This window comes from Salvia hispanica, chromosome 6, assembly GCF_023119035.1.
Source record: "Salvia hispanica cultivar TCC Black 2014 chromosome 6, UniMelb_Shisp_WGS_1.0, whole genome shotgun sequence".
NCBI classification, from domain to species: Eukaryota; Viridiplantae; Streptophyta; class Magnoliopsida; order Lamiales; family Lamiaceae; genus Salvia; species Salvia hispanica.
Window position 1 is genome coordinate 21,630,851 of NC_062970.1, and position 27,310 is coordinate 21,658,160.

The 27,310-nt window shown below is 35.6% G+C and overlaps 2 protein-coding genes across 2 annotated transcripts; one reads left to right on the forward strand and one right to left on the reverse strand.

Annotated features, from left to right (window-relative positions):
- Positions 1–4,517: 4,517 nt before the first annotated feature.
- On the forward strand, positions 4,518–10,041 carry LOC125194926 (putative late blight resistance protein homolog R1B-17). Its single transcript, XM_048093140.1, has 5 exons — positions 4,518–4,731; positions 5,266–5,753; positions 8,354–8,432; positions 8,742–9,325; positions 9,409–10,041. Exons 1-5 carry the CDS (start codon positions 4,518–4,520, stop codon positions 10,039–10,041), a joined length of 1,998 nt encoding a protein of 665 aa, XP_047949097.1.
- A 12,028-nt stretch (positions 10,042–22,069) lies between these two features.
- Positions 22,070–25,667, reverse strand: LOC125194927 (protein FAR1-RELATED SEQUENCE 5-like). Its single transcript, XM_048093141.1, has 4 exons — positions 25,622–25,667; positions 22,856–23,433; positions 22,744–22,802; positions 22,070–22,628 (listed from the first exon to the last, which is right to left on the reverse strand). Exons 1-4 carry the CDS (start codon positions 25,665–25,667, stop codon positions 22,070–22,072), a joined length of 1,242 nt encoding a protein of 413 aa, XP_047949098.1.
- Positions 25,668–27,310: the final 1,643 nt, after the last annotated feature.

Consider the following 27,310-nt stretch of genomic DNA (forward strand, 5'->3'; position numbering starts at 1 on the left):
ACCATTTGCCTCAGTGCTCGTTCTGCAACGGGGATGACGATGCGAAGAGGATCGTGAAGAATTCGCTGTGGAAGAGGAAGAATTGAGTGCAAAGGTGGAAGATCTCCCGCCTGATCGAGTCCATTCGCGATTCCTTTTTCGACATTCTTCTTCCAAACAGATCCTCCTCCCTCTGCCACGGCTTTAGCACTTAGAAGGAGGAAGTGCCCTCGGGCAGTGCGAGATCTCAGCCGGCAGATGGCTCCTCATCGCCGCCATACAAGCTGATCTGTGGCGCTGCTCCTCATCCACCACCGGAATTTCCACCGCGTGAGCGTCTTTACCTTCCGCCATTGATGTAATCTTCTACGAAGATGGAGAGACAGCAGGTTGGAACTTGAGACACGAACATCTCCGACGTTAACCCGACGGCGGCCGGCAGAGCCTTCACGAAGAGCTCGACAAGAAAGAACAGGGAAGGTGAAAGATGGCTGATGTGGACTTAATATTTACTATTTTTTAATTAATATAAATATGTTGGTGTAATTTTGATTGCCACATGAGTTTTAATTTGCCACGTGTATTTTGATTTTGGATATTGGGGAAAAATCAAAAATATCAAAACTTCATGTCTTTATATTCAAATTTTAAAGTTTAAGGGAAAAACAAGAATAAAGTCAAAGTTCATGTATTTATAGGCTAAAAACCCTTTTAAAAATTCATTTCTCTCTAATAAGGTGAGACTCATTCTCCGCTAACAATATTTTAAGAGTGAACTATAAAAATGGTCTATTGTCCAGAGCCTTTGTCCCAGCAGAAAGGTGCTTAGACATCAATGTATGAGGTGCTAAGTTCGAGCCATCTTGACCTCAGTTGTAATTTCTTCATTTCTTAGGAGTTTATTTATTTATTTATTTTTTTTAAAAAAAAACTACAAAAATGGTCCATAGGCTATAGGTTTATCTCGAAAATGGTCCTTTTTCACTGTTTTTGGTTGAAAATACCCTTTTGGTGGGTTTTGGGCAATTTGGTCTTTTTACACTTTTAATATTTTAAATCTGATATTATTTTAGTTATGTACTCCATCCGTTCCATAGTAATAGAGTCATTTTAGCCATTTTGGTACATTCCATAGTAATAGAGTCATTTTCTTTTTAGTAAAAGTCAACACATTTTTCCACACCTACTTTACTCTCTCTTACTTTTTTCTCTCTTCATCTCTCTACCTTTTTCATTTTCCACTTCATTCTCCTTTTACTTAACTCACCTAACACAATTTTTCTTAATATCCGTGCCGAAAAGAAACGCTCCATTACTATGGAACGGAGGGAGTACTAAATCTGATATTATTTCAAAATTATCATTCTTCTTTCCTTTTGTCATCATTCACTCTGTTTCTTTATTTCAATATTAGATTTAATTTTACAAATTAAATTTTAAATTTCAATTTTTAAATATCAATAAAAAATTTTAATTATAAAATTATTAAATAAAAAAAATTAATAGTCATAATCAATATTTGATAGTGTCTAATATTTAATTAATAAAATATGACAACGCCTTGTTTTAATCAATATTTAATAGCTTTAGTCATAAATAGATCATATAACACGATTTATTCTGAAATAAATATGCATCTAATGTAAGACTAATATAATTTTTGTTTATTAATTTGAAAACAAACAAAATGTACTAGAAAATTTCAACAAAAATACTCATATATAAAATTTTTAGTAGGATCAAATTTTTAGTCAACATCATAATATTCAATCGCAAGCAATTATAACAACCGAACGAAGGCTAAATAGAATAGCTCTTATTTTTCCGTCATAATTAATATTACTCCCTCCGTCCCACTTTAGGAGTCCTGGTTTACTACTTTTGGATGTCCCACTTTAGGAGTCCTGGTTGGAATATTCCATAATTGGTAATAGACTCCACATTCCACTCACTTATTTCCACTCACATTTTATTATACAACTAATATATAAAAGTAGGACCCACATTCCATTATCCTTTTTCACCAACTTTTCTTTATATATCTTAAAACCCATGCCGAACTCAACCGGGACTCCTAAAGTGGGACGGAGGGAGTATTTTTCTGTACTTCTTCAATTCAACTGAATACTATATTATAACAAAATTTAATAGTTTAATTCAATATTTATAGTGTCCATGAATTAATAGTTTTAATTTAAAAAAATTATTGATATTTAAAAATCAAAATTTAAAATTTAATTTTATAAAATTAAATCTAATATTGAAATAAATAAATAAAGTGAAGGATGACAAAAGGGAAAAAGAATGATAATTTTGAAATAATATCAGATTTAGTACATAACTGAAATAATATCAGATTTAAAATATTAAAAGTGTAAAAAGACCAAACTGCCCAAAACCTCCAAAAGGGTATTTTCGACGAAAAACAGTGAAGAAAGACCATTTTCGAGACAAACCCTTAGTCCAGGGATGTCTGGCGATATTTTTAAAGTCCAGGGACTATGAACGAGATAAACCCATAGTGCAAGGACCATTTTTGTAGTTCACTCATGTTTTAAAAACTTTTTCTTTCTATCTCTCTCTTACTTTACCAATTATGCATTAAAACTCGTGTTAAATCAAATGTTCATACTTTTCAAGAACGGATGGAGTACTACTTTATACTCCTTCCGTCCCATAAAAATATGTGCATTTTTCATTTCCGTCTGTCTTATAAAAATATGAGTATTTCGATTTATAGAAAATTATTTCAATTTATTACTCCTATACATCAAGTTATTTACAACTTATACCATCATTAAAACATTAATAATAATGTGCGACCCACTATTCAATAACACTACTTTAACTACCATTTCAGTTTCCTACTCTTTCTTACTTTACTAGTTTTATTTTAATTCCTATATCATATGATCTTGTACCCATATTTTTAAAGTACGAACGGGGTATAAGTATAAAAGTTCGTCAAAATTTTATTAATAAAAGCTAGTCTATATATCTTCCCCTAAGTATATTGATTAATAATGATCCATTTTTGAAATTATTTTCAGAAGTCAATTCATTGCATCCAAATATTGAATTCATTACTTTTCTTATGCTAGTTCTCTATCTTTAACATTGACCATTTTAAATCGAAATTGTGTCATAGCCTCCACAACTAAGTTTCTAGCTAGATGTGTGTACATTATCTCAAAGGCTATGGTCATCCTAAATTATTTCATAATCTTTACTTTAGTCTATTTTCCTATTTCCATTTTATTTTATTTTATTTTTAATCTCTCATGTTCTTTACTATATTAAACATAATTTTTTTAAATTTCGTATCCAAAAATATTACTCCCTCTATCCCATAATAGATCCCATACTTTTCTTATTAGTTTGTCCCACAAAAGATATCACATTTCCTTTTTAGAAAAAGTTCTCTCTCACATTAATATAAATATATTATTTTCTCTTTCCACTTAACACAAAAAACATCTGCTAAAATCCCGTGTCAATCTCCAAGTGTGCCATCTACTATAGGACGGATGGAGTACAAAAGAAACGGAGATGGGGTGTTCGATTTGCAAGATTGTATATCGGGATTAAATATGTAATGTATTTGATTCATGAGATTCAATCCCACAACTCAATCCTAGATGGATAATCATGGAAGAATTAGTCATAGCTAATCCCCTGTGACTAAAATAATCTCAAACTCAAACCTAGATTATATCTTGGTACTATTTTATTTAGAAAGCCAAACACCAGAGAGTATAATATAATCTATAATACTCCACCTACCATATAATAAGAGTCCTGTTTTGCCATTTCGGTGCGTCCCACAATAAGAGTCCTATTTCACTTTTATCATAAATGGCAAGTAGGTCTCACATTCCACCAACTTATTCCACTCATGTTATTCAACCCACTTTTATTTATATTTCTTAAAGCTCATGTTATAACTAAATAGGACTCCTATTTCAGGACAAAAGGAGTATAATCCAAACTAGTCTATTAGTATGATGCTTTATAGCTTATCTCTCTTACCATTTCATACCTTATTGCCTTTTCTCTCCCTTTCTCTCTTTCGTTGTCAGTTAATTTTAATCGGAGTGCAGAAAAGAAAGCGGAGATGGCTTAAACAAACAATACATCACCTCCTTAACTCTTCTCATATTTCCATCCTCTCTCCAACTCAACAATCCTTACAAGATGCACACAAACAGCTCACATTCATCCAACAATCCCTCACACGACCCATTGATATCAACTGCGGAAGCAAGAAAAGGAACAAACTCAACTCTTTAGACTCACAAATCAAAGAATCTGCTCACCAACTACAAGACTCCCTCGAATCCCACACCTCAAACCTCTTCCTCTCAATCCAACACCACATTTCTTCTCCTTTAAACACAGACTTGAAGGAATTGCACCACGAAATCACTTTTTTCACCGTAACAGCGAAGGAACTAGAGAAAAGATACATTGAAGAGTTAGAAAAACCTAATTCCGAAGAAGACAACTCAGCTGAAATAGTCACCAATTCGGCTGTAAAGATGGTCGGTCTGTCCGACGCAATCGCCGACATGAAAGAGCACCTCCTCGGAATCACGCGGCCGGACTACTTCGGCGTATACGTCTTCTTTGGTGGCTCCGGCAACGGTAGATCCATGGTGGCGAGGGGCATGACGCCGTATGCCAAGGGGGAGACGCGCATAAACTCAAACAAGTCTTTCTCAACATCATCGCTCGAATTAGAGGACGACGCTCGTTCGACTGCCACTACAACAAAAAGACCGGTTAAGGATATTTTTTTAATGCAATTAAATACGCTAATTTGTGTTTCTAAATATATAACAAATGCTTTAAAAAATGTCCTAAAAGACAAAATATTAAGTTAATTTATTTTTAATTTAGGAATACTTTCTTTTACGACATAAATTTTTTTTAAGTTTTAAATTTTAAACGTAATTGCATCTTGATTTTTGTGTCTTTAAAAACTAAGATTTTGTAGTGTGCGGCGCGTGGGTGAAGATTGGTGCAGCATATCAACTCAGACAAGTCCTTGTAAACATCATCACTCAAATAAATTGTACTCCCTCTGTCGCTGAAAAATATATACTCTTTACTTTTAAGTTTGTCCCTGAAAATTATGAACATTCTAATTTTGGATATTTTTTTCTCATTAATAAAGTTGGATACATTTTCTATTAATAATATTTTGAAAACTTTTTCTATATATCTCTCTTACTTTCCAATTATACTTTAAAACAAGTGTCTAACCAAAATGTTCATACTTTTTAGCGACGGATGCAGTACCGATCAAAAAAGGTCTGTGTTCAGAAGTGGAATTAGGGCAACATCTCGCCGCGAGCCTGAGGGGGAGGAGATACGTCGTTGCTCTAGATGACGTACGGGATACCGAGATTTTGGCGCGGCCGAGGAGGTGGCTGCCGGAGCAGAACAACGGGAGCATAGTGCTCGTGACGACCGGCATGGCTGAAGTTGCCGAATTTGATGAGAGTTTTTTCCGATTTGAAATTCCGGTGGTTTTGAATGAGGCGATTAGCTGGAGGTGTATTAAGGGGTTGATTGAGAGCCGCGGTTGGGTGGTTACGGCGGCGTTTGAGGAGGCCGGGAAGAAGATTGCGGAGAATTGTGGAGGGTACCGGATTGTGGTGGCCAAGGTTATGGTGGCGCTGCTGAGATCGGAGAAGTCACTTAACTTGTGGAACAAGCTAGCTACGGATAAAGATGATCCCATTTACAAGGTTGATGATGAGATATTGGAGGTAATCAACATTTCCCACAATTTATTTATTTTTTCTTGGCAGAAGAGACTCCCTCGGTTCTAAAAAAAAATTTGCCATTGAAATGACACGGAAATTAATGTATAATAAGTTAAGTAAGAGAAATAAGAAGAAGAAGAATTAAAATAGTGTCAATAGATAATAAAACACATTATTAAGAATTAAAATAGTGTAAATAGATAATAGAACACATTATTATTAGGGTAATAAATAATAACGATATAAGTTATAAATGAATTAATATATATGAATAATTTGGGGGTAACTTTTCAAAAATAGAAATTCCAAAAATTTATGAAAGTGCTCATATTTCGATGAAACGTATTAATAGACTATTAATTCTGGTATGAAGATATAAATTATGGTAGAATATTAATTAATTTATTTAATCTCGCTCCTTTTAATTTTTTTAGCTTGTGGAACAAGCTAGCCGCGGATTGCATGTACATAACATGACAATCAATATAGTGGACTTTGAGTAATTTTTTACTACTTTATAGCGTCAACATAATCTGCTAGTCGCATTGGGTTGGGTATACATCAATTTATAGACCAAATTGAAAAAATTTTAAATTTAATGCTGTAGGGCCTTCTTTCGCATGAAAATAATTGATGAAACTATTGTACTCCCTTCGTGGTATCACAAACGAGGCAATTTTTTTAGATACATGATTTAAAAAATTAATATTTAAAGTATTAAAGTAGAGAGAATAAAATATTAGAGAGGATAAAGTAAATGGATGAAAAGAATAAAGTAAATGGGAAATAAAGTACTCCCTTCATTTATGAAAAATAGAGTATATTTGTCATTTTTGGTTGTCCACGAAAAATAGAGCATATCTTAAAAAGAAAAGTTTTCAACAACTTCTCTCTTACTTTTTCCCTTCTCTCTTATTAATTATATGGATCCCACAATCCTCTATAACAATACTTCTCTCCTACTTTTTTCTCTCCTCTCTTATTTTTTTCCATTCTCTCTTTCTAATTATATGGACCCCACATTCCACTAACACTACTTTTCTCTTACTTTTTTCTCTTCTCTATTACTTTACCAATTCCATATTAAAACCCGTGTCATTCACAATATGTCATATATTTTGTGGATAGAGAGAATATGAGAGATGATTTTTTTTAAAAAAGGAAATGACTCACTTATGATTATGGTGAGACATCACAAAAAGAAAGTGACTCACTTATGATTAGACAGTACTGAAAATCAGATCAAATCGATCAGTTCACCTTGTCAGCTATGAACCAATGCCTGATTGGTCTGGTTCGCATGATAAACCTAGTAGCTTATAGAGTTGTTTTTAACCACTAAAATAGGAGAACCGTGAACTATCGGTCAGTTGAACGAATTCAAAAAAAAAATAAAAATATTTAATTAAAAATATTATTATAAAATTATATTTTTAATGATAAATAATTTAATGTTGTCCCATGATTAAAGTTGGGCTTATGGACAGGAAAAATAGTTATACTAGAAAAAGACTTTGTTGTTTCCTTTCCACATTGTTTTGCATTCTTTTTCAATGTGGATGCAAGTTTTGTGTTAATATAGGATACCCGCCATTAGTATATATGTGCATCAATTTGCACTAACTTGTGCGGACTAAAGTCAAAATTAAAAAGTTGCTCCAATATTAATAACATACTATAATCAATTGTATTTTACTTGTTATCAAAATGATAGCGATCAAATTAAACTTAATCATTCCACATATCACATACTCCCTCCGTCCTAGATAATTCGTCCCAATTTTCCATTTTGGTCCGTCCCACATAATTTGTCCCACTTCACTTTTACCATTTTTGATAGTAGACCACATATTCCACTAACTCATTCCTACTCACATTTTATTATAAAACTAAAATATAAAGGTAGGATCCACATTCCACTAACTTTTTCAACCCACTATCCATTACAATTCTTTAAACCCGTGCCCGGTCAAAGTGACCCGAATTATCCGAGACGGAGGGAGTAAATTTCAAGTTGTGGTGTGACTGTTGCATATGTGTGTAACTGTTCACTGTTGACTAAAAATAGAGAAAAAGGGGCACCATATTTCAGGTTGAATATTCAAGTTTTATATTTCCTCGGTCCTATTAGAAATGAAACGTTTTCCTTTTTGGTCTGTCCCATTAAAAATGAAACGTTTTTAAAAATGGAAATAATACTTTCTCTACTTTTTCTTCTCTCTTACTTTACTCTCTCTTCATTAACTCACAAAATAACATTACATAAAATCTTGTGCCAAAAAGCAAATATGACATATTTAATAGGACGGAGGGAGTATTAGTCATATACTGATTTCCATCATGATCATTTTCAATAATTTACTATGTTAGATTTTTTATTGGAAGTTGTTATACATAAACATTTAATTTTGTTTACTAACCATCCCTTAAAACACAGATTTGAATTAAATAAGCACAATTAGTCTTAAACTTAACATTAAAAACTAGATAAATACACATAATACTAATAACACCAATAACATTTTTAATAATGTATTTTAGTATCTCAAAAATTTTGTCTCATTTAATTATACTTAACATAATTGCATAAACTATATTGCCAGGCAAGAGAAATCAAGAAACGGTTGCATGAGGAAAATGTAAGAGAGTGCGATTTTATGTTTGATGTATCAACTCTGATTGGTAGAGTCAAGAGCAATCTTTATCCGTAAAGATTTTTTCCCCCAATGGGAATCATGACAGTCTATGGAATGGCCAGACTTGGCAAAAGTACTCTTATCAGGAATATTTTTGAAGATTCCTCAATCTTGGATAGTTTCGATCATCGTGTGTGGATTAATATAGGTCAGAAGTATCAACCAAAACAGATTTTGGTTGATATTCTACATCAAATTTATCCACACATAGATAAATGATTTATAAAAGAAGGTGAAAAATTAGTCAAGGATTTGTGCGCGCAATTATCCCATAAGAAATGTCTCATTGTATTAGATGATCTGTGGACCCAAGAGCCAGTGCATTTCTTGAAAAAGTTCATTCCGAATATCAAGGGTGAACTCGTGGTTACAACTAGGCTGCCCAAAGTAGGGTTTTTTGGACCATGTGATATGGCTTACAAACTGCGGTTGTTGAATAAAGAAGAAAGTTGGGATCTTCTTCGTGACAAAGTGTTTGTCGAGGAGCGATGCCCTTCTCAACTCGAAAAGAACGGGAAGAAGATTGCAGAAAACTGTGAAGGTCTTCCTCTTCTTATTCTCGCAGTTGCTGGTCTTTTATCAAAATCTGAGAAAACTCTAGAACATTGGAACAAGGTGACGGAGAAAGATAATCCGGATGTAATGAATGCACAAAGTGAAATTTCTAAAGGGTTGCTTCCAAGTTACGAGGCTTTACCTCAACAACTAAAAGTGTGCTTTCTTTACATGGGAATATTTCCGCGTAATCATGAGATCCCTACTTCCACAGTAATGAAATGGTGGTTTGCAGACGGATTTCTTGAGCCAATTTTTTCACAAACAACAAAAGATTTTGCCTCAAACTGCTTGAAGGAGCTTGATCAGAGTAGTATGGTTATGGTAAAGAAGGGGTCGGATTTGGAAAGTAGTAAGAGTTGTAGTCTCCATTCTATCTATTGGCATCTATCTTGCAATATTGCTAGGAAAGCAAGTTTTTTCATGCCATGGATAGTTACGTTGATAAATCAACGAAAATTTTAAATGGGCAGCGAAGATTATGCATCCGCAAAAGCATTTTATTGGGAATCAAAGACGCATATGACGCAGTGGCATCTGCTTCTGCTTCTGTTTCACGTGCTTTGCTATGTACCGGTCCACCTCATCGATATCCAGTTCCATTGTGTTTTGGTTCAAGATTGTTGAATATTATAGAAGCTCTTGGAATCCATGTATACGAGTTTCTAGATGAAGTAGTGAAGCAAGTCCATCTAAGGTACATTTCCCTCACATGTGATGGGAATATCCCACCTTCCATTTCTAAACTTTGGAGTCTTCAATTCTTGATTGTTAGAAAATATTTGAATATCAAAAACTCAAAAAGTTCTTCATATTTGCCAAATGAAATATGGGATATGAAGGAACTGAAACATCTTGAGGTCTCAGGAAGTAAGCTCCCTAACCCTAGTTCTGATGCCCTTTTGCCGAACCTATCATCACTGTTGGATGTTAGTGTTCATAATTGTGAAAAGGAGATTTCGAAAAGAATACCTAATCTGATAAAATTAGGGATTCAAATTGAGTTGGAGCTGGATGACGATAGCAATTTCACAACTTGAATTTTATTGTCAATTTAGATAAACTAGAATCACTTAAATGTGTCGTTGTGAATCCTGAGCTAGGGCCGGACTTCATTCCCTTGCCAGCTCCTTGTTCTATGTTTCCTTTGAGCCTAAAAAAGTTGTGTTTAAGTGGGCTTGGATATCCTTGGGAGTACATGAGTATAATTGGTAATTTGCCAAATCTCAAGGTGTTGAAGTTGCAATGCCATGCTTTTCAAGGACCATTATGGAAAATTGGTTGTACTGAACTTCCAAAACTGAAGTTCCTTTTAATTGAAGATACTGATCTAGTGCATTGGGATATCATATTTCCAAGCGTCTACTTCCTTCAGCATATAAGCATCAAACACTGCTACAATCTAGAACAATTGCCTTCTTCTTTGATTGACAATGTTCAAGTGTTGGAAGTAATTGATAGCCACCCTTTAGCTGTGAACTGGGCCAAGAAAATGAAGGAAGAGAATTGGGAGATAAGAAAGATGAAAAGTCTTGAACTTCGTATTCATTGTTCATGGGATGATGAAAAATAAAAACGACGACCGTGTCAACTGATGAAAGGTTAGCTCATTGATTTTGTACTGAAATGATACTTCATGGTGTATTCTAATTGTGGAATATACTTCATGGTCTATTTTTAATTGTTCGATTGCAATCAAAAGACCTTTGATCATAGGCACTAATTGTAACAGCCCGACATTTTAGGGTATAATAAATACGGCGACTGTTACCTAGGCGGACTTAAATGCAACAAGAACGTAGGCTAGGGTTTCATTTAAAGAGATTTGACCAGAGTAATTAATGAACTATTAAAGCAATAAGACAACGGCTTAATCAAGAAAAACCAATGATGAATAGATATCATAAATCATGCTCAAAAGCCAAGGGTATAATATAATCCAAAACGCATTTTGTCTCAATATTCTAAACAATAATGAAATAGTTCAATTCAAACAAACGAAAAGAGTTCATGTTTTCAGCGTAAGCAGCCAAAAGAAAAGTGAAGTTCTGTATGAAGACACACCCCCACTCAATGTTTCAAAACGATCATATTATCATTCAATTTATTTGCTCAACACCGCCAACCGCTCGTCGCTGCTCAACCTGCACATAGGGAAAACACATGCAGGGCTGAGTATTTTAAACATACTCAGTGAACTCATGCCAAAACATTTTTAGTAGATATGTCATCCTTACCATAGTGAACTCGAGTTTGCATTTATAAAAGAATATCATCGAGTATCACAAAATAATTTCATAGACTGGTTAGTCAAACAATTCCTCCCATTTTCTCAACAACCAACAATTCCATAGTGTGACGAAAGTGTGGCCACACTATTCGCCCACGAGACCGGCCGACTAGCAAGGACGACTCCCGATCCCAACCGTGTACACTAGCCTGATAGGGTTTGCGGCCCTACTCAGACCCGAATTCGTTTTTATAGCCCTATAGCCTAATGGAGCGGACTCAAAAACTAGGCATCAGGCACACAACATAATCAAAACAATCACAAGCATGACATAACATTTTAATCCACCCTTATAACACCATAATCAATATTTTGGTAATAAATGAGTTTAGTGAATAAAGCCCACCTCGATTCCTTAGATCACAAGTATGTTCTTCCTCTTGCTATCACACCGAGAGCGCGAGTTATCACCTTTAATTTATGTGTATCACAAGTAAGTCTCAATCATCTACTCAAATTCATGCATGTTCCTAACGTTTCCCTTTTTCCCCTCGATTTATATTACCACTCGAAAATCAAGATATTATTGTCATATCACTTTCTATTCACACCACAACAACTCCAGATCTATCATCAAAACGTGCCACGCAGGAGTGTTTTTCAACACACATCACACGCACACACACAACACACATGCACGCACACTGAGGCACGCACATACACACACACACGATTCACACAAACACACATGCATCCCACATTCATCAATTGTTTCCCCTTTCACTCAATCTATATGCATGAGGGTTCAAGAACACCGATTAATCGGTTAGATGAAGAAAGATTAATATATAAAAATACATTTTCTTAATAGAACGAATGGTAGAAACAAAGTAATAGCCTTGATTCTTAAAAGATTCTTGAGTTTCAACTTCAATTTTTCTCAAAAGATGAAGAAATATTGGAGAATAGTAGAAGAAAAATTGAGAGAGAGTGGGAGAGAGGGGAGACGTGATTTTGGGGGAGTGGGGGCGGTTTTTCTTTGATTTAGGTTTAGGATTTTCACTCTTATTTATAGAGTTCAAGAATATAATCCCACAATTAAATAAATAAAGATTTGGAAAGATATGGGGGAGGGATTGGCGTTAATATTGGTGAGAAATAAGGGGATTTCGAATTCTTAGGCTATTTAATTAGCCTATGATTTAATTTAGATATTTCAGTCACGGAGTAGAATAAAATATCACGGAGCAGAATAAAATAATAAATCTCCCAATAAAAGTAGGAAAGTGGCGTGATTTTTGAATCTCTCCACAAGGATTCAAATTAAAATCCTAATCAAAATAGGATTTGGCAAGATCTTCTTAGATATGGTAAGATATGCTAGAATATTTATATTTATTCATGGAAGAGAATAAATAAAGAATCAAATAATATAATAAAATAATTCCTTCTCCCATAAATAGGAGATTTTCGAAAATCTCCATATTATAAAGTGGGTTTCGAAAATTTCATAGAGGAAATAAGGAATAATCGGACTTTGGATTTAATTTGGATAAATATCCCAAGAGAATAATCAAATCCACGAAAAATAGAATTCCTCTCCAATAAATCATGAGGGTCGAAAATTCCTATAATATGTGTAGGATATTTATGAAAATCCTATTTAATCTCACTCATCCCTTAGGAAATAATTCACCACGATATATTCTACCCCGCATCAAAATATTCACATAATCGCATCACAAAATCCACCATTTTTAATTCCACTCCATCTTCACAACACATTGACCTTCCCACGTCATATTTTCCATACTATTGACTATTCAATAGCCACATCATATAATCAACAAGTTTAACTATTCAACTCAAACTCAACTCCATATTCCAACTAGGTCACAAAGAATCATGCAATAAATCACTCATCATTTAATCCACATACTTCATAGCATTAAAAGCATTTAATGTAAAAATTTTATGTCTCGAAAATTATGGTTCGAAAAAGTGGGGTGTTACACTAATCACTCTAAATAATTTTTATATCACAGTCTATCAATGTATAAAATACTCCCTCCGTCCCTGAAAATATGAACATTTGGTTTAGCACGAGTTTTAATGCATAATTATTGGTAAAGAAAAAAGATAAAGATAGAAAAAGTTATTAAAGTATCGTTAATGCAAAATGAGTCTCTTCTCAATAAAGAGAATTTTTTTTTTCAAAATTAGAATGTTCATACTCTCTTAGAGTATGTGTTTTAGAGAAAATCATATGAGTACCATTATGACTCATTTTGGTTGGAAACAACATATAATTATGTTTTAGCTTATATTACTAACATCTAAAGCATTTTATTTTTATTTTAGGAATGCTTATGACTCATTTTGGTTGGAAACAACATATAATTATGTTTTAGCTTATATTACTAACATTTAAAGCATTTTATTTTTATTTTAGGAATGCTTATGTATCAAATATTGAGGAAATATTTTTCGTATATTGTTTAATAGACAAATCTTGTTTGGCATAAAGGTGGTGTACTATCCATGCTAATCATCAAAGTTGATCTTTAATGACAAAACCAATAAAAATCGAATTGACAAATTTGAATTCTTAATGAATTGTCTTGGAGAGAATGCGATTTCATAGTTTGTTATAGAGTTGTGTATATATAAGTTGATTCTTTATAATTAAAAATTGGTTAACACAATAGAGATATACATCCGGTAGATAGCGATCAAGAAGCTAACAACTCGAGGTTCTTCTTGAGTGTATTCATTGATTGATTCTTTCGAATTTTGAATTTCCGTAAAGCATCAATAAATTAAAGTATCTCTTGTTCGTGGATGTAGATCTATAAGATTGAACCGCATATATGATCTTGTCGTCTATTATCATTTTTGTGCTTTGTTGTTCATTGTTCAAATTAAACATACTTAGCAATCATATCTTACTAATCAGGTTCAATGTATGCGAGACATTGATTGCCAGGTTAAGATCCATTAATTATGAAATTAATTAAGGCATTTATGATAAAAGTAATTAAATACTACTACAAAGAATGGTTACACCATTGTTGAGGATTGTTACTAGAAAGTGAAGTTAGTGGGATGAGTGTTCTATTATGTGTTTGATACCAAGATTTCGATTAGAAAGTGAAGTTAGTGGGATGAGTGTTCTATTATGTGTTTGATACCAAGATTTCGATGGAATTAGGATTGCCTCTTTATGAATGTGATCAAATAAAAACTCTAAATATTGTACAAACTCAAAATTATGATCTGGACCATTGAAAAATGTCAATAGATAAAAAAAAAGCATCAACAGGAAAATGTCAACAGAATTTCAACGGTAGTCAATGATTGATGTTGTGTTGATATTGTGTTAATATACTTTGTTGACATTAAAATCTTGAAATTTTATACTGTGTAGATATTGTATTGAAACTCTATTGAAGCTGTGCTAAGGAGTTTTGAGTTTGTATAATATATAAGTTTGCATTTTATCTATTCAATTGTTATGTTTTTTTCCTACTAGTGTTGGCACCCGTGCTATGCACGGACCAAATTTTTTTCAGATAATGAATATAAATTGTATATAATTAAAAAAAAATATATAATTATATATATATATATATATATATATATATATATATATATATATAGAAAATGATCAATACAAAAATGCATCTCAATACAAAATCCAGACCAAATCCTGACCATTAGATTATTCAATCTAATGGTCAATAATTAAAGAAAAACACAGTGGGTCATTATAAAGCAGTTTTAGGTCATATTATAAAATTTGGGTTTGAGGTCATGTTAAGATCATTTTATGTCATGCTTCTTATAATGACATAAAAATAAGCTTACGATGACCTAAAAATGACATATGTATGTTTGGTTCTGTATTTTTGTATTAAGAATGAGTAGGGGTGCACTATGGTGCCCACCATAGATAGGATAACACCATACCACCAATATAGTCCGTTAGATCTCATCTATGGATGGCTAGGATTAAGTTTCGTGAAAAAACACGAGTTTGCAGTCTACTGTATTAGATATTGCATCTGCATTAGATACTGCAGTCGTGGTAAACTGCAATATTGTTGTGGTAAGACTGCAATATTCAATGAACAGCACTGCAATCTGGTAACGTAAAATTAGAAATTTCCTATTTTACCCCTCCGTGTTTTTACACGTGGCAGCATCACAAGCACACGATTTTCAGATCCAATGGCCTAAAATGGTGGTATGGTGTTACAATAAAGAGGGTTGTCATCTTAATACATCCCTATATATATATATATATATATATACAGGGGAGCATTAAGGTCTTTTTGCCCCTTAAGTGTCTATTTCCTTCTTAATATCAACCATTGGATTGATTGAATGGATGATCTAGATTAACAGGGAAAATCTGAACCCGTTGTGCATTATGTCTACCAATATGTGCATTATGAGGGTATAAGAGTGAAAACATTAAGCATGTAACGTGTTCTGAAACGGAAGGTCCACTAATTAAGCGGGATTTTCATAAACCTTCCGCCTACTCACTCTCTCTCTCATTCCTTCCCATCAATCACGATCAACACAATTCTCCACAAATTCAAAAGTGACGAAACCCTAGCCGCCTCTCCCAGACGACGAACCAGCGACCAAACCGTCGATTAACGCTGCATTCAACGTCAATCAACGATTCGAAGGGTAAAAGTACCGATGCTTACTCAGCGAGTCGGCGAAGTTCCGATTTTGGTTTCTTAAGGTGGGTTTCCGTAGTAGCGCGTTTTTGTGTAGGCTACTTATTAGCGTCGATTTTTTCCAATAAAAACTGTTATAATGCACATTTTTTTGGTTGAATTTATTGGTAAATAATGAAGTTGGTTTTTTTTTGGAACTAGGGTTCTTTTCCATTAGTTAATTTTGTGGATTTCTCGTTTTTATTTGTGGAAATTTTCGATTTTCGGTGCATTTTGTGGTCGATTTTTTGATGGTTAATCATTTGTGTCTGTGGTTTGAGGCGTTTTGGATGAAAGTATTTTACTGATTTCGTTGTTGTGTATTACAGAACATCAATGTCGAAGAGAGGCAGACCCGGGAGCAGTCAACCAACACCAGCTGAAGGTGCTGAAATTATTTCCCCTGTTCTGATGCATTAATCGTTGTCTTTATTACATTATTGTTCACTGATCTTGCATTTGAACTCGGTATTTATGGGATAATTATGCATTATTGACACAGTTGAGTATTGCATGTTTTAATCTATTGACTTTGCGAAATTATTGTCTGTTTTGCTATGTCCTGATGTATGTGGCAGTGTTCGAGTAATCTCAAGCGTGTACTTCACTTTCAGTGATGCATTCGTTCTAGTAATCATTTGTTAAAACTTATGCATTATTTATGCTTTGTTGTACATTATTGGCCAATTTATTGCATTTGGATTTTGTAGCGTTGGATAATTGCTGATTGATGTATGTCAACAAATTCTTCAAATCATAATTTATGTCATGCTTAATAACTGCATTATTGGGTTTGTGGATGACATTATTGATGCATTTGTAATTGTCTAATTTCTGGTGTTTTTGGGTATCATACATGTACATTATTAATAATGTTATTATGCATTATTATGTACTTTATCTGCATTGGTATACCATCAGTTTGTACATTACATACTTATTTTTATCCATTAATGCAATTCAGTACTCCTATTTTTTTCAGCATCCAAGCAGCCATGGTTGACTGTAGACGATGCAGTGGATGATCTTCTTCCACTAGCAATTGCTCAAAAGTTCAGGAACAGATTGAAGGAACAAAATATGGCCGAAGCTAGTACCTTTACTCAAGAGGCGGAGAGGAGGAGGCAGAGGGGGAAAAAGGTCGACCACCTATACAGTCGGAGCACAATCGAGTGCGAGATTAACTGTTTGAATGGCCTAACTCCACGGCAGAAGGAAGCCGTGCATGAACTGGGGTTTGGCGCTATCCTTAACTTTAGCATCAAGGAGGTACATAGTTACATTGCATATTGGGTGCTAAAGTCATTTAATCTAGCTCGGTGCGAGATTCCATTGTCTGGGGGTGGTAGATTGACTCTAGATGAGGAGGACGTGCACCTGACGTTAGGCTTTCCTAGAGGACCGACCCACATCTCACGTCCAGCAGATAAGCAAAGAAACTTCCACTTTAACGACTATGCTGCAGATCGGTGTAAAAAGGCTAGATACAAAATCACCGCAGGAGACATTGCAAAGATGGTTACGGAGGAGGTCAATGGCGGTCCAGACTTCAAACGTTTATTCATGTTCTTGTTAGAAAATTCTATTATTGAGACTCCGGCAGACGGACATTTGAAGCCAAAGATTCTACATCTCATTGACGAGGTTGATGAGATTGGGAACTTAAATTAGTGTGGGTACGTATTATCCGTGTTGGAGGCCACCTATTCGACTTGGGATAGAGGAGATTCTGTATATTTCACGGGGCCACTCCACTTCTTATTGGTGAGGGAAACAGTTATTGCAATAGAAGCTAACTTACAAACATTAATTCCGACTGACAACATGCATTATTGAGTCTGCTTTATATTAGGGCATTAATTCCGATAGACGAACAGAAGTATTTGCTGGATGCTGAAGCAAGGAGGGTTGAAGCTTTAACCAGAGGAGGTGGTGGAACACCAAGCAGGCATAGAGCGAAACGCATAAGAGATAAGTTTATCTCGTCAAGCGTGCTGCTGGGCCACGCAATTTCGACGTGGGTAGATGATTTTAGGATGATTCTTGTTGAGTTGCTAGAGGATGAATGCGTCCGAGTAGGTAGTCAGATTGGAAAAAAGTTGTTGGGATTAGAGGAAGAACTTGTGGTTGAAGAAGAAGACATTGTTTCAAGATTGACGCAAGCAAGGGAAGACGAAGAGGAGTACAGCCCGGAATGGATACAAGAGATGGAGAAGATGATGGCAGCCTATGACAAAAAGAAGACCATTATCAGAAGCTTCGATAGGCCCTCATTTATGTTGGATGGGTTAGAGTGTCCTGACCCATTTGCTACACAGCCAACAACTGAGACAGAGGGTGTTGTTGGTTCAAAGATGAACAATACAGATGGTAGACCTCCTAATGTGTCAGTTGGTGATCATCTGGTAGATGATGATCAGGGAGGTGACATTCCCATGCCTGAGCCGATAGGCAATGATATGACTGGTATCATACCAGAAGATGCTGGTGGTTCCAGACTTGAAAAGCCATCAATGATGCATACTTCAGGAAGAGCAGCTGAGGTATGGACTAATAAACTAAAGACTTAAGTTTTCCTAATTAAGTAATTTTGTAGATTTTTTAACTTTTTTTATTAACTGTATGAAGGATTCTAAAACCATGGTTGAGGATGTTGTGGGAAAAGATAGGGAGGATTCAGGAGCTAATACAAAAGTTGAGACAAAGCAAGCCCCATCAAAGAGTGTAGATGCAGAGGAGACTAACAAGGTAAATACGTTTTAAAAAGAAAGCTGAGACAATGTTTAAAGCATTACATTATATGTGTGGTTCTCTGCATTATATTTTTTTTTGGTTAATGGGATTTATTTTTGAAATCAGATAAGTAAGGGGAAACGTGTTGTTGATCCGGCTACCAAGAGAAAGTAGCCCATTAAGGAGGCGGCTTCAAAGGTACCGACGGACAACGAGTTCGACATTCCACATGCAGTAGAATATCTGAATTACATATTTAAATTAATACATTATTCTGGTACTTTCATGCATTATTTGGTTTTTTTTTTTGGAATCAGGCACTTGGAACAACACATCATACGGCCATTGAGATTGGTGTTGTCAAAACCGCGCAGCTTTCAAACCTTGCAGATGGAAAAGGTGGTAGGGGAAAAGAGCTGGCCATTGAAAAGGTGGTTTCTGAAGGAAAAGGAAAAGGGAAACAGATCCAACAAGAAGCGGCTGGAGATGCGGTATGGAATTGATTATTTATGTAAACCATTACAGTATTGGGTATGGGAACTATAACATGTAGGGATGCTGCTCAATTTTTGAGTAATTTATCTTCATTTGTGAAGAAGACTACAGTGCCTGCAACATCTCGAATGAAGAAACCCAGTCTGGCAGCCAGGTCACCCTTCCACGAGAGAGCCGTTAGAGTTACGGTAAAGGCGAACACAGTTGACAAGCAGATCTACTACTGGGTTCTTGACACAGCCGAAATGAACAAGTAAATTTTGTACTTTTCCCTTTGTTGTGGTTGGCACATGTATTATTTATTAAACGGTTTAAACATGTTCAGGGATTGTGTTGTCTACCTAGACACGTTTAAGAAAAGTGTCCAGAAGGAGTTTCAGTCACTAGCGCCGTTCAAGCCAACGAGCCCTGCTGTTATAGATACCTGGAGCTCGTACCTCAATACAATTGAAAAGAGCAAGGCCCCAGAGAGTGTTTCGCGGCTGTTTTTCTCTACAAATCCATGCGTGAGTGAACCATGGTTTAGTGTTCTTTACAAAGTACTCTACTGATTAACATTTCATAACTAATCACTCAAAAAACCTACAGCGTCAAACCGTGGTCGACAAACAGAGGTTTGATACGTTCTGGACACGGCTCTTTGAGGAAGCGCTTGGAACCAGGAGCTTTAAATGGGAAAAATTTGACTTGGTGAGTGATAATGTAATAATGTACTTGATATTCAGACATAATACGTATAGTAGAAGTCTTGTAATGTACCGTTCATTGTGCAGTTGTTCTTCTCAATTTGTGGGACGACCCATCAGTACGTGGTATGTTTAGATCTGCCCGATGGTAAGACAAACATAATTGACCATAGCTTGGCCGAACCACACGGGTCATTTTTCGAAAAATATGGAAACACAATCTCCTTTCTGGTACGTAAAGGGGTGTATATCTACATTGCATTATATTGAATAAAATGTACATTATCTATAATTGTTGACGAACGTTTTTTTTTTTTTTTTTTTTTTTGGTGTAGAAAAAGTTCTTGGTAGAAGCACTTGTTAAGTCCAGGGTTCTAAAAGTGGCAGCTAAGCTCCGAAACTGTAATACACATGTCGTGTCAATGCCTTGGAGGAATAACAACAGCACCATGGACATTGGGGTCTATGTGATGCGGCATATGGAGACGTACTTTGGCGAGAGGGAGAAAGATTGGGAGTGCAGACTCAGCGCCAAAGGGACAAAGGGCTTGTAAATGTTGGGCATAAAGTTTGCAACGGCTCTGCTTACCTCTCCACTTAACTCCAAAGGTGGAAGCAACCAAACTCAAGCTACCAAGCATTAGATAGATAGGCCTTCCAAGTTCAACTTCGAAAGGTGGGTGGAGAATTATGGGCTCAACTGATCGTCTGATTGGTGTTTGGAAACAAAATTTATTCTGATTTGAACTTCTTGTTTTTGTTCTGATAACTTATGCTGGAAGGGGTATTAGCCGATTTGTGGATTTGAATGTTTTGGAACAATATGTATTGTGTTGAACTTGTTGCAAGAAGATAGATCTGTTGGTTCTACTGAATATTTTCACGACTACCGAACTAAAACCGATATAAAGACCAAATAATGTTACATTATTGCGTAATAATGTAAAATAATAGGGATATAATGTAGAACAAGATAACTAAATTTTAAAATATTGTACAAATAATGTAATTAATGTATTTGATAATGGACTTTACTCGAATAATAATGTGCAGTCAGTAAAGGAACTTTGAACAATACTATTCTACTTCCGAGAATAATAATGGGTGGTAACATTGTAATAATGCATGATTATTACATATAATGTACATATAATGTACTAGTAATGCACGACAAACATATACAAATGACTATTGATTACCAAAAAATTGTGGACAGTGGAAAGAGGTCCAGTGCAGTAATAAGCACAAACCGGAAAAAAAAAACCAATTCCTAGAGTCGTGAGGTACAAAATTCATCAACATTTCCTCTTTCCCTTACGCTGCTCCTTCTCCTTTTCCAGCTCTTTAAGCATTGGACAATTTCTGGAGTCGTGATGGCCCAACTCATCGCATGCCTTACACCGTCTAAGGGGCCTAGTAGCCTCCTTGATAGCTTTTTCTCTCTTGGAAATCAGACGGCTTGCTGATCTGCTCGCGTGCCCCTTTATCTTTACAACATCCAGAGGATGGACCTCCACAACTTTGGGCCTTTCCATTGCATAAAACTTCTCAATCATTCACCTTTTTTCAGAGGCGGACGTTGTAGGATTACTAGCTTGAAGGGAATTTCCAAGTTCTTCAAGGCCACCAACAAACGCTCGAAGGACATCAATGTCCGACTCAAATCGCGAAGAAAACCATAGAACAACGAAATCCCTTGCTTTCAAACGTTTTGCCTTTCATCAACGATGGACTTGGTAGGTAGAGTGTCATCACACTGACCATGGACAACCTTGGCTAACGGAGTCTTCATCCATCTACTTGGGCAGTACTGATCCAGAATCTTTTTCACTTCATTGTTCCTGAACAAAAAGAAGATATGACTGCACAGATATCCCTCCCTGCCTACCGAAAATTTGCAATCGCAGGAGTATGACACGTCACTCTTATCATGTCTCACAAAGTACGAATTGCGAAGGCTGTCTCCAAGTTTGTAGGTGTCAACCCTGTTAGTAGATGAGAAACCCAAAACGCGGCATCTGTCATTACCCTCAACAATCTCCACTTGTATTTTCTTGAACATACAATCTGTGGCCAATATAGGCATGTTTCTCGAACGGCAAAGTAGTGGCCAATATAGGCAGGGCCGTAGCGTCTTGGTAGTCCAACTTTGTTCTACTATTCCGCTGAAATTCCACAGTTTGGTTGAAATTCAAGTAGAATTCGGCAATGTTGTTGCGTGGCTTTCAATAAATTTTATAAAAGCTTTCTCTGATTCAGATATCGAGGTGGTCCTAATCATCTTCCCCAGTGGGAAATCTCTGAAGTACGCAGGTATCCATAATTGCCTATACTCGTACAACGTCTTGAACCAACTATGTTCTTCCAGGCCATAACGCTCAACTACTCGATTCCACTCTTCTTCAAACTCGTCGGGTTCAAGCAGGTCCGACCAGACACATGCATTGAACTCTTTCTTGAAATCTTCGTCCCTCAATAACTGACTAGGAACTTTATTGGCCAACTTATGCATGATATGCCACATACACCATCTGTGGCGAGTGCCGACAAGAATCTCTTCAATAGCCGATCTCATGCCCAAATCTTGATCTGTAACGATCATCTTCGGAGCAACCCCCATACACTGGACAAAAAGTCTAAACAACCATGCAAAAGCGCCCGTCTTCTTGTTGCTTACCAAACCAACAGCGAAAGTTACTGGTCGTCCATGATTGTCCTTTCCCGTGAATGGCGCGAAGATCATACAATACCTGCGTAGCAAAGGCAAACATAATTCATACTTCGATAGATATAATGCATAAAAACAAAATAGTACTGCAGGTAATAATGTACATATCAAAATGTTATAATGCACGTCAGGTATACCTATTGGTGTTATAGGTGGTGTCAAAAGCCACTATATCACCGAATATATGGTAATTCCTCTTCATCAAACCATCACACCAATATAGAGAACCAGTTGGTTACTAGCATTGACCTCGTACTCATATGTGAATGCCTCAGACATCTCCTTCTTCTTAGCCATATCATCCAAAACCATTTGCACGTCAATACCATGTGCGTATGCTTTGATGTCTCGAGAAGCATTCCTGATGTCCCCAACGTTGCAACCAACTAGATGAAAACTACCGAGTATTTCCTTCAAATCATTGAACGTAAGTGTGGGGCCTATATTAGCCTTCGAACAATCCAAAATAAATTGGTGATGTACGTCCTCCAAATTTCGATTGAGTGACATAAAATGTTGATGCTCTGACTCAACCATATAATGGTTATGAACCTCGTTTAACTCCTCGACAAAATAACCTGGAACTCCTCCTTCGGAGAAGAACTTGAAAGATATCCTCGCTTTACATCCACACCGCTTGGATAACCGTCGGCGTTTGATCGAAAAACCAGACCGTGCATTCGCTTGGTCATCCTCAATCGACTTCTTGCTGCCTTCCCTATTGCATACCACACTATACCAAGTAGTAACACCATCTATTTTCCTCATTTGTGATTTGCGCGTATCAAAACCAACAGCACGGGCATACACATCATGGAACGTGAAATCTGAAGAACAATCAGGAACAACAACCACTATACTAAATATACATTAAATTTACCTAACATACGCATTACCAATTATAAAACGTGCATTACATATTTGAAATTTTAAATTACACAGTACTAAATATACATTAAATTTATCTACTAAAATAACACCCTGGCCGCCCTGATTTCTAAACCCTAGCCGAGACCATAACTAAACTCTTGCTCCTAGTACACGATTGTGGTAGTAGCACCAATAAAAAATGATACAATTAGGAAACGGTTACAGAATTGTGGTAGTAGCACCAATCAACGACTTATCAAAATTATGCAAATTTCATCAGATTATTTAGAACAAGAATTGTCTTCAATTGAGAATAATGGGAAATTAATCGGTGAAGAAGAGAGATATATTTGAGTAGAATTGCTGCAATATTTTGAGATGGAGTGAATCAAGGAATTACCATAACAGACGTGCATGTGAATCTCCCTAAACGCCCTTTTCTCAATTTTTAATGATTAAAAATGATTAAATGAGGCTCTAATTTCGGCCCTAAGATCTTGAATATGGATGGTAGAGATTGAGAAGGAAAAAGTATAAAAGATGGGAAAAGTATATGCATACATCCCAATATATATATATATATAGGGAGATGATCAAAATAAGTATGCATTTAAATCCAGAAATGCAGCCCAAATATTGACCATAGGATTAGATGATCTAATTGCCAATAATTAACCCAAAACACGGAAGGTCATAACTAAGTCGTTTTAAGTCATATTATAAGATTTTGGTTTATGTCATGTTAAGATCATTTTAGGTCATGCTAACAAGCATGACCTAAAACTAAACTAACTATGACCTAAAAATGCCCTACGTATGACTTTGTTTTGCGTTTCTGTATTTAAATCTGGTCTTCATAGATCAAAACCCTATATATATATATATGATCAAAACAAAAATACACTTAAACAAAGAAATACAGGCCGATTTTGGACCATAAGATTAGACAATCTGATCATAAGATTAAAAAAACTAACTGTTTCATTTATTTCATAAGTATTCTTTTTTTAATCATTAAAAATTGTATAAGGTTAGTAATGTCCTTATGTGATGTCGACTGTTATGGAAATCCCTACAATCTTGCATATTTCTCTTTCCACTAACAAATCATGTGCGTGATTTATGAGTTATCAGATTCTTCAACTTCAACTCCTTCGCCACTCCTTCATCTCTTCCATCTTCTTCATCAGCAATCCCTACAATCTTCCATTATACTTCATTCCGTGAAGATTTATTCTTCGTGAATAATTATCTTCCAGATTGTTCGTGTCTTCATTGTCATGACTCTCGAATATTGGATTATTATGACTCAATTTACCCATACGTTTCCATGATCCAAATATTCATCTAGTATGACACAAAAGAATAGATGACGTTTTGGGCATTATAACGTATTCTTGTACTCATTAGTTTTATGTCATGTCTCGAATATTCAATTATTATGACCCAATTTACCCATATGTTTCCATGACTCATATATCCGTTTAGTATGACCCAAAAGCATAGATGATGTTTTTGGTTATTGTTTGCGTATTATTCTGTCGTACTAATATTTGGTTTTTTAATATGTTTTAAACATGAGAACAATCGTGTATTTGGTTTTTTTAATATGTTCAAAACATGAGAATATTCTTCGGTCGTACTAATATTCAGTTTGTTTGATACGAACATTTCAATCAAATTTTATGAGACATTCTCGTACTAAGTAGATTTATGCCAGCCTCGAATGTTGGTATATTATGACACAAATTAACCTAACAATGCTATGACACAAATATTCATTTACTATGACCCAATGTATCGAGTAATGCTCATCACATGGGTTATCATCTACAAGAAAAAAGAGGAAATCATTCCAAGGTCATTGTAATGGAAGTTTATCTCATCTTACAGATGAAATAATATATATAGTAACAATGAAATCCAGCTGACATATAAACATGGTTTAAAAAACAAAGAATTACAAGCTCTAAACATCGTTTCATTAAAATAGTGGTAATCTAAACATCCTTTCGGTGCTTTTGGGATCGGCGGTATCTTCTTCTTCACTGTCGTTCTCTGATACACTACATCCAACCAATTGAAGTGAAAATTTTGCCAGATTTTGTCAATTTTAAGTCAATCGTTGTACGAAATCTTACTAACCTTTTTCGTCATGCCTCGCCGATCCAGAAGCTCGAGTGTCGACCATTGTTTAAGTAGACTTTTGGTTCACCCTACTCGTCGATTTCAGAATCGAAAATTAGGATGAGGGTTTTTGTGGAGTAACCGCTTTGTGTGGAGGTAGGGTTTTGTCTTGATTTTTTTTTTTGAAGAAGAAGATTTGAGGGCAAATGGAAGAGTTTAGGAAGACTTAAATGCAACAAAGATCATAGGCTAGGGTCTCATTTAAAGGAAATTTTACCAGAACATTTAATGAACAATTAAGTAGGAGAAGAATAATGCCTTAGCAATGGAATCCAACAAAAAGGCTATCACAATAAATGCTTATCAAAGTTCCAAAATAATCTCAACTGTTCCATATCCAAAATATTCCCACGAAATAAAAGAATTTAACCCAACCAATAGATCACAAGTTTTCATAATATAGCGGAAGCGACCAAGAGAGAAGTGAAGCCATGTATGGAGACACAACGACACTTAAAGTTTCAACAGATCATGTTATTATTTCCTACTCAACACCGCCGCCCGCTCGTCACCGCTCAACCTGCACATAGGGAAAACACATGCAGGGTTGAGTACTATAATCATACTCAGTGGACTCATTGCCGAAAACAGTTTTATCACAAAAATAGTTATCATGCCATTTTCAAGTGTCCATCGGGGTTTTATCTTTAGAAAGGCCCGAGGCACCACAATATATTCTTTATCAAATATCACGGTCGCGCAACCCTTTTCACATCGACGTTTACCATATCCTCATTCTACATGACAAAGAATGCGGCCGCAATCCAGGTCACTAGACCGGCCGACCCGTACGCCAACACTCGGTCTAACATTGGTGTACACTAACCCAAGTAGAGTTTGCGGCTCTACAAGGATCCAAATTCGATTAAATCAATAGTGGCATAGCCACGAGGGATAGGCACGACAAAACAAATCAAGGCATGATAACACATATCTCATCTCATCAATATCAGTTTAGGACAATGTCCTTATTTTAAAAGAAAGCCCACCTCTTCGGCTTAGCTCGAAAGTATTCTCTTCTCCTCGTTTATCACGCTGAGAGCGCGAAGTATCACCTTTAAATTAGGCGTATCACAAATCAGTTTCGAACATTGATTTCAAATCATGCATGTTCCCACGTTTCCCTTTTTTTCCCATCGATAAATCTTTATCATCCAAAATCAATGTACGATTAGTATAACGTTTTTATTCGAATAACAACTCCAGATTTATCCTCAAAATATGTCACGCATGAGTGTTTCACCACGCACATCACACGCACACACCGCACACATGCACGCACGCCGAGGCGTGCGCGCACACACACACGTTTTCACACACACACTTATATGCATCCCATTCATCCATTAATTTCCCCTTTTCGCTCGATCTATATGCATGAAATCTCAAGAACACCTATTAATCGGTAGAAGAAGAGAAGATCAAAATAAAAGTACCTTTTCCAAAAGAACGAACGGTAGAAACAAGTTATAGCCTTGATTCTTCAATAAATTCTTGAGTTTCAACTTGGATTCTTCTCAATTGATGAAGAAATCTTGAAGAAAGTAGAAGAAATTTTTGGAGAGAGTGGGAGAGAGGGATTTCAAAAATTTTGGGAGTGGGGGAGGCGTGATTTGTGTTGCTAGGGTTTAGGATCTCTCATGTATT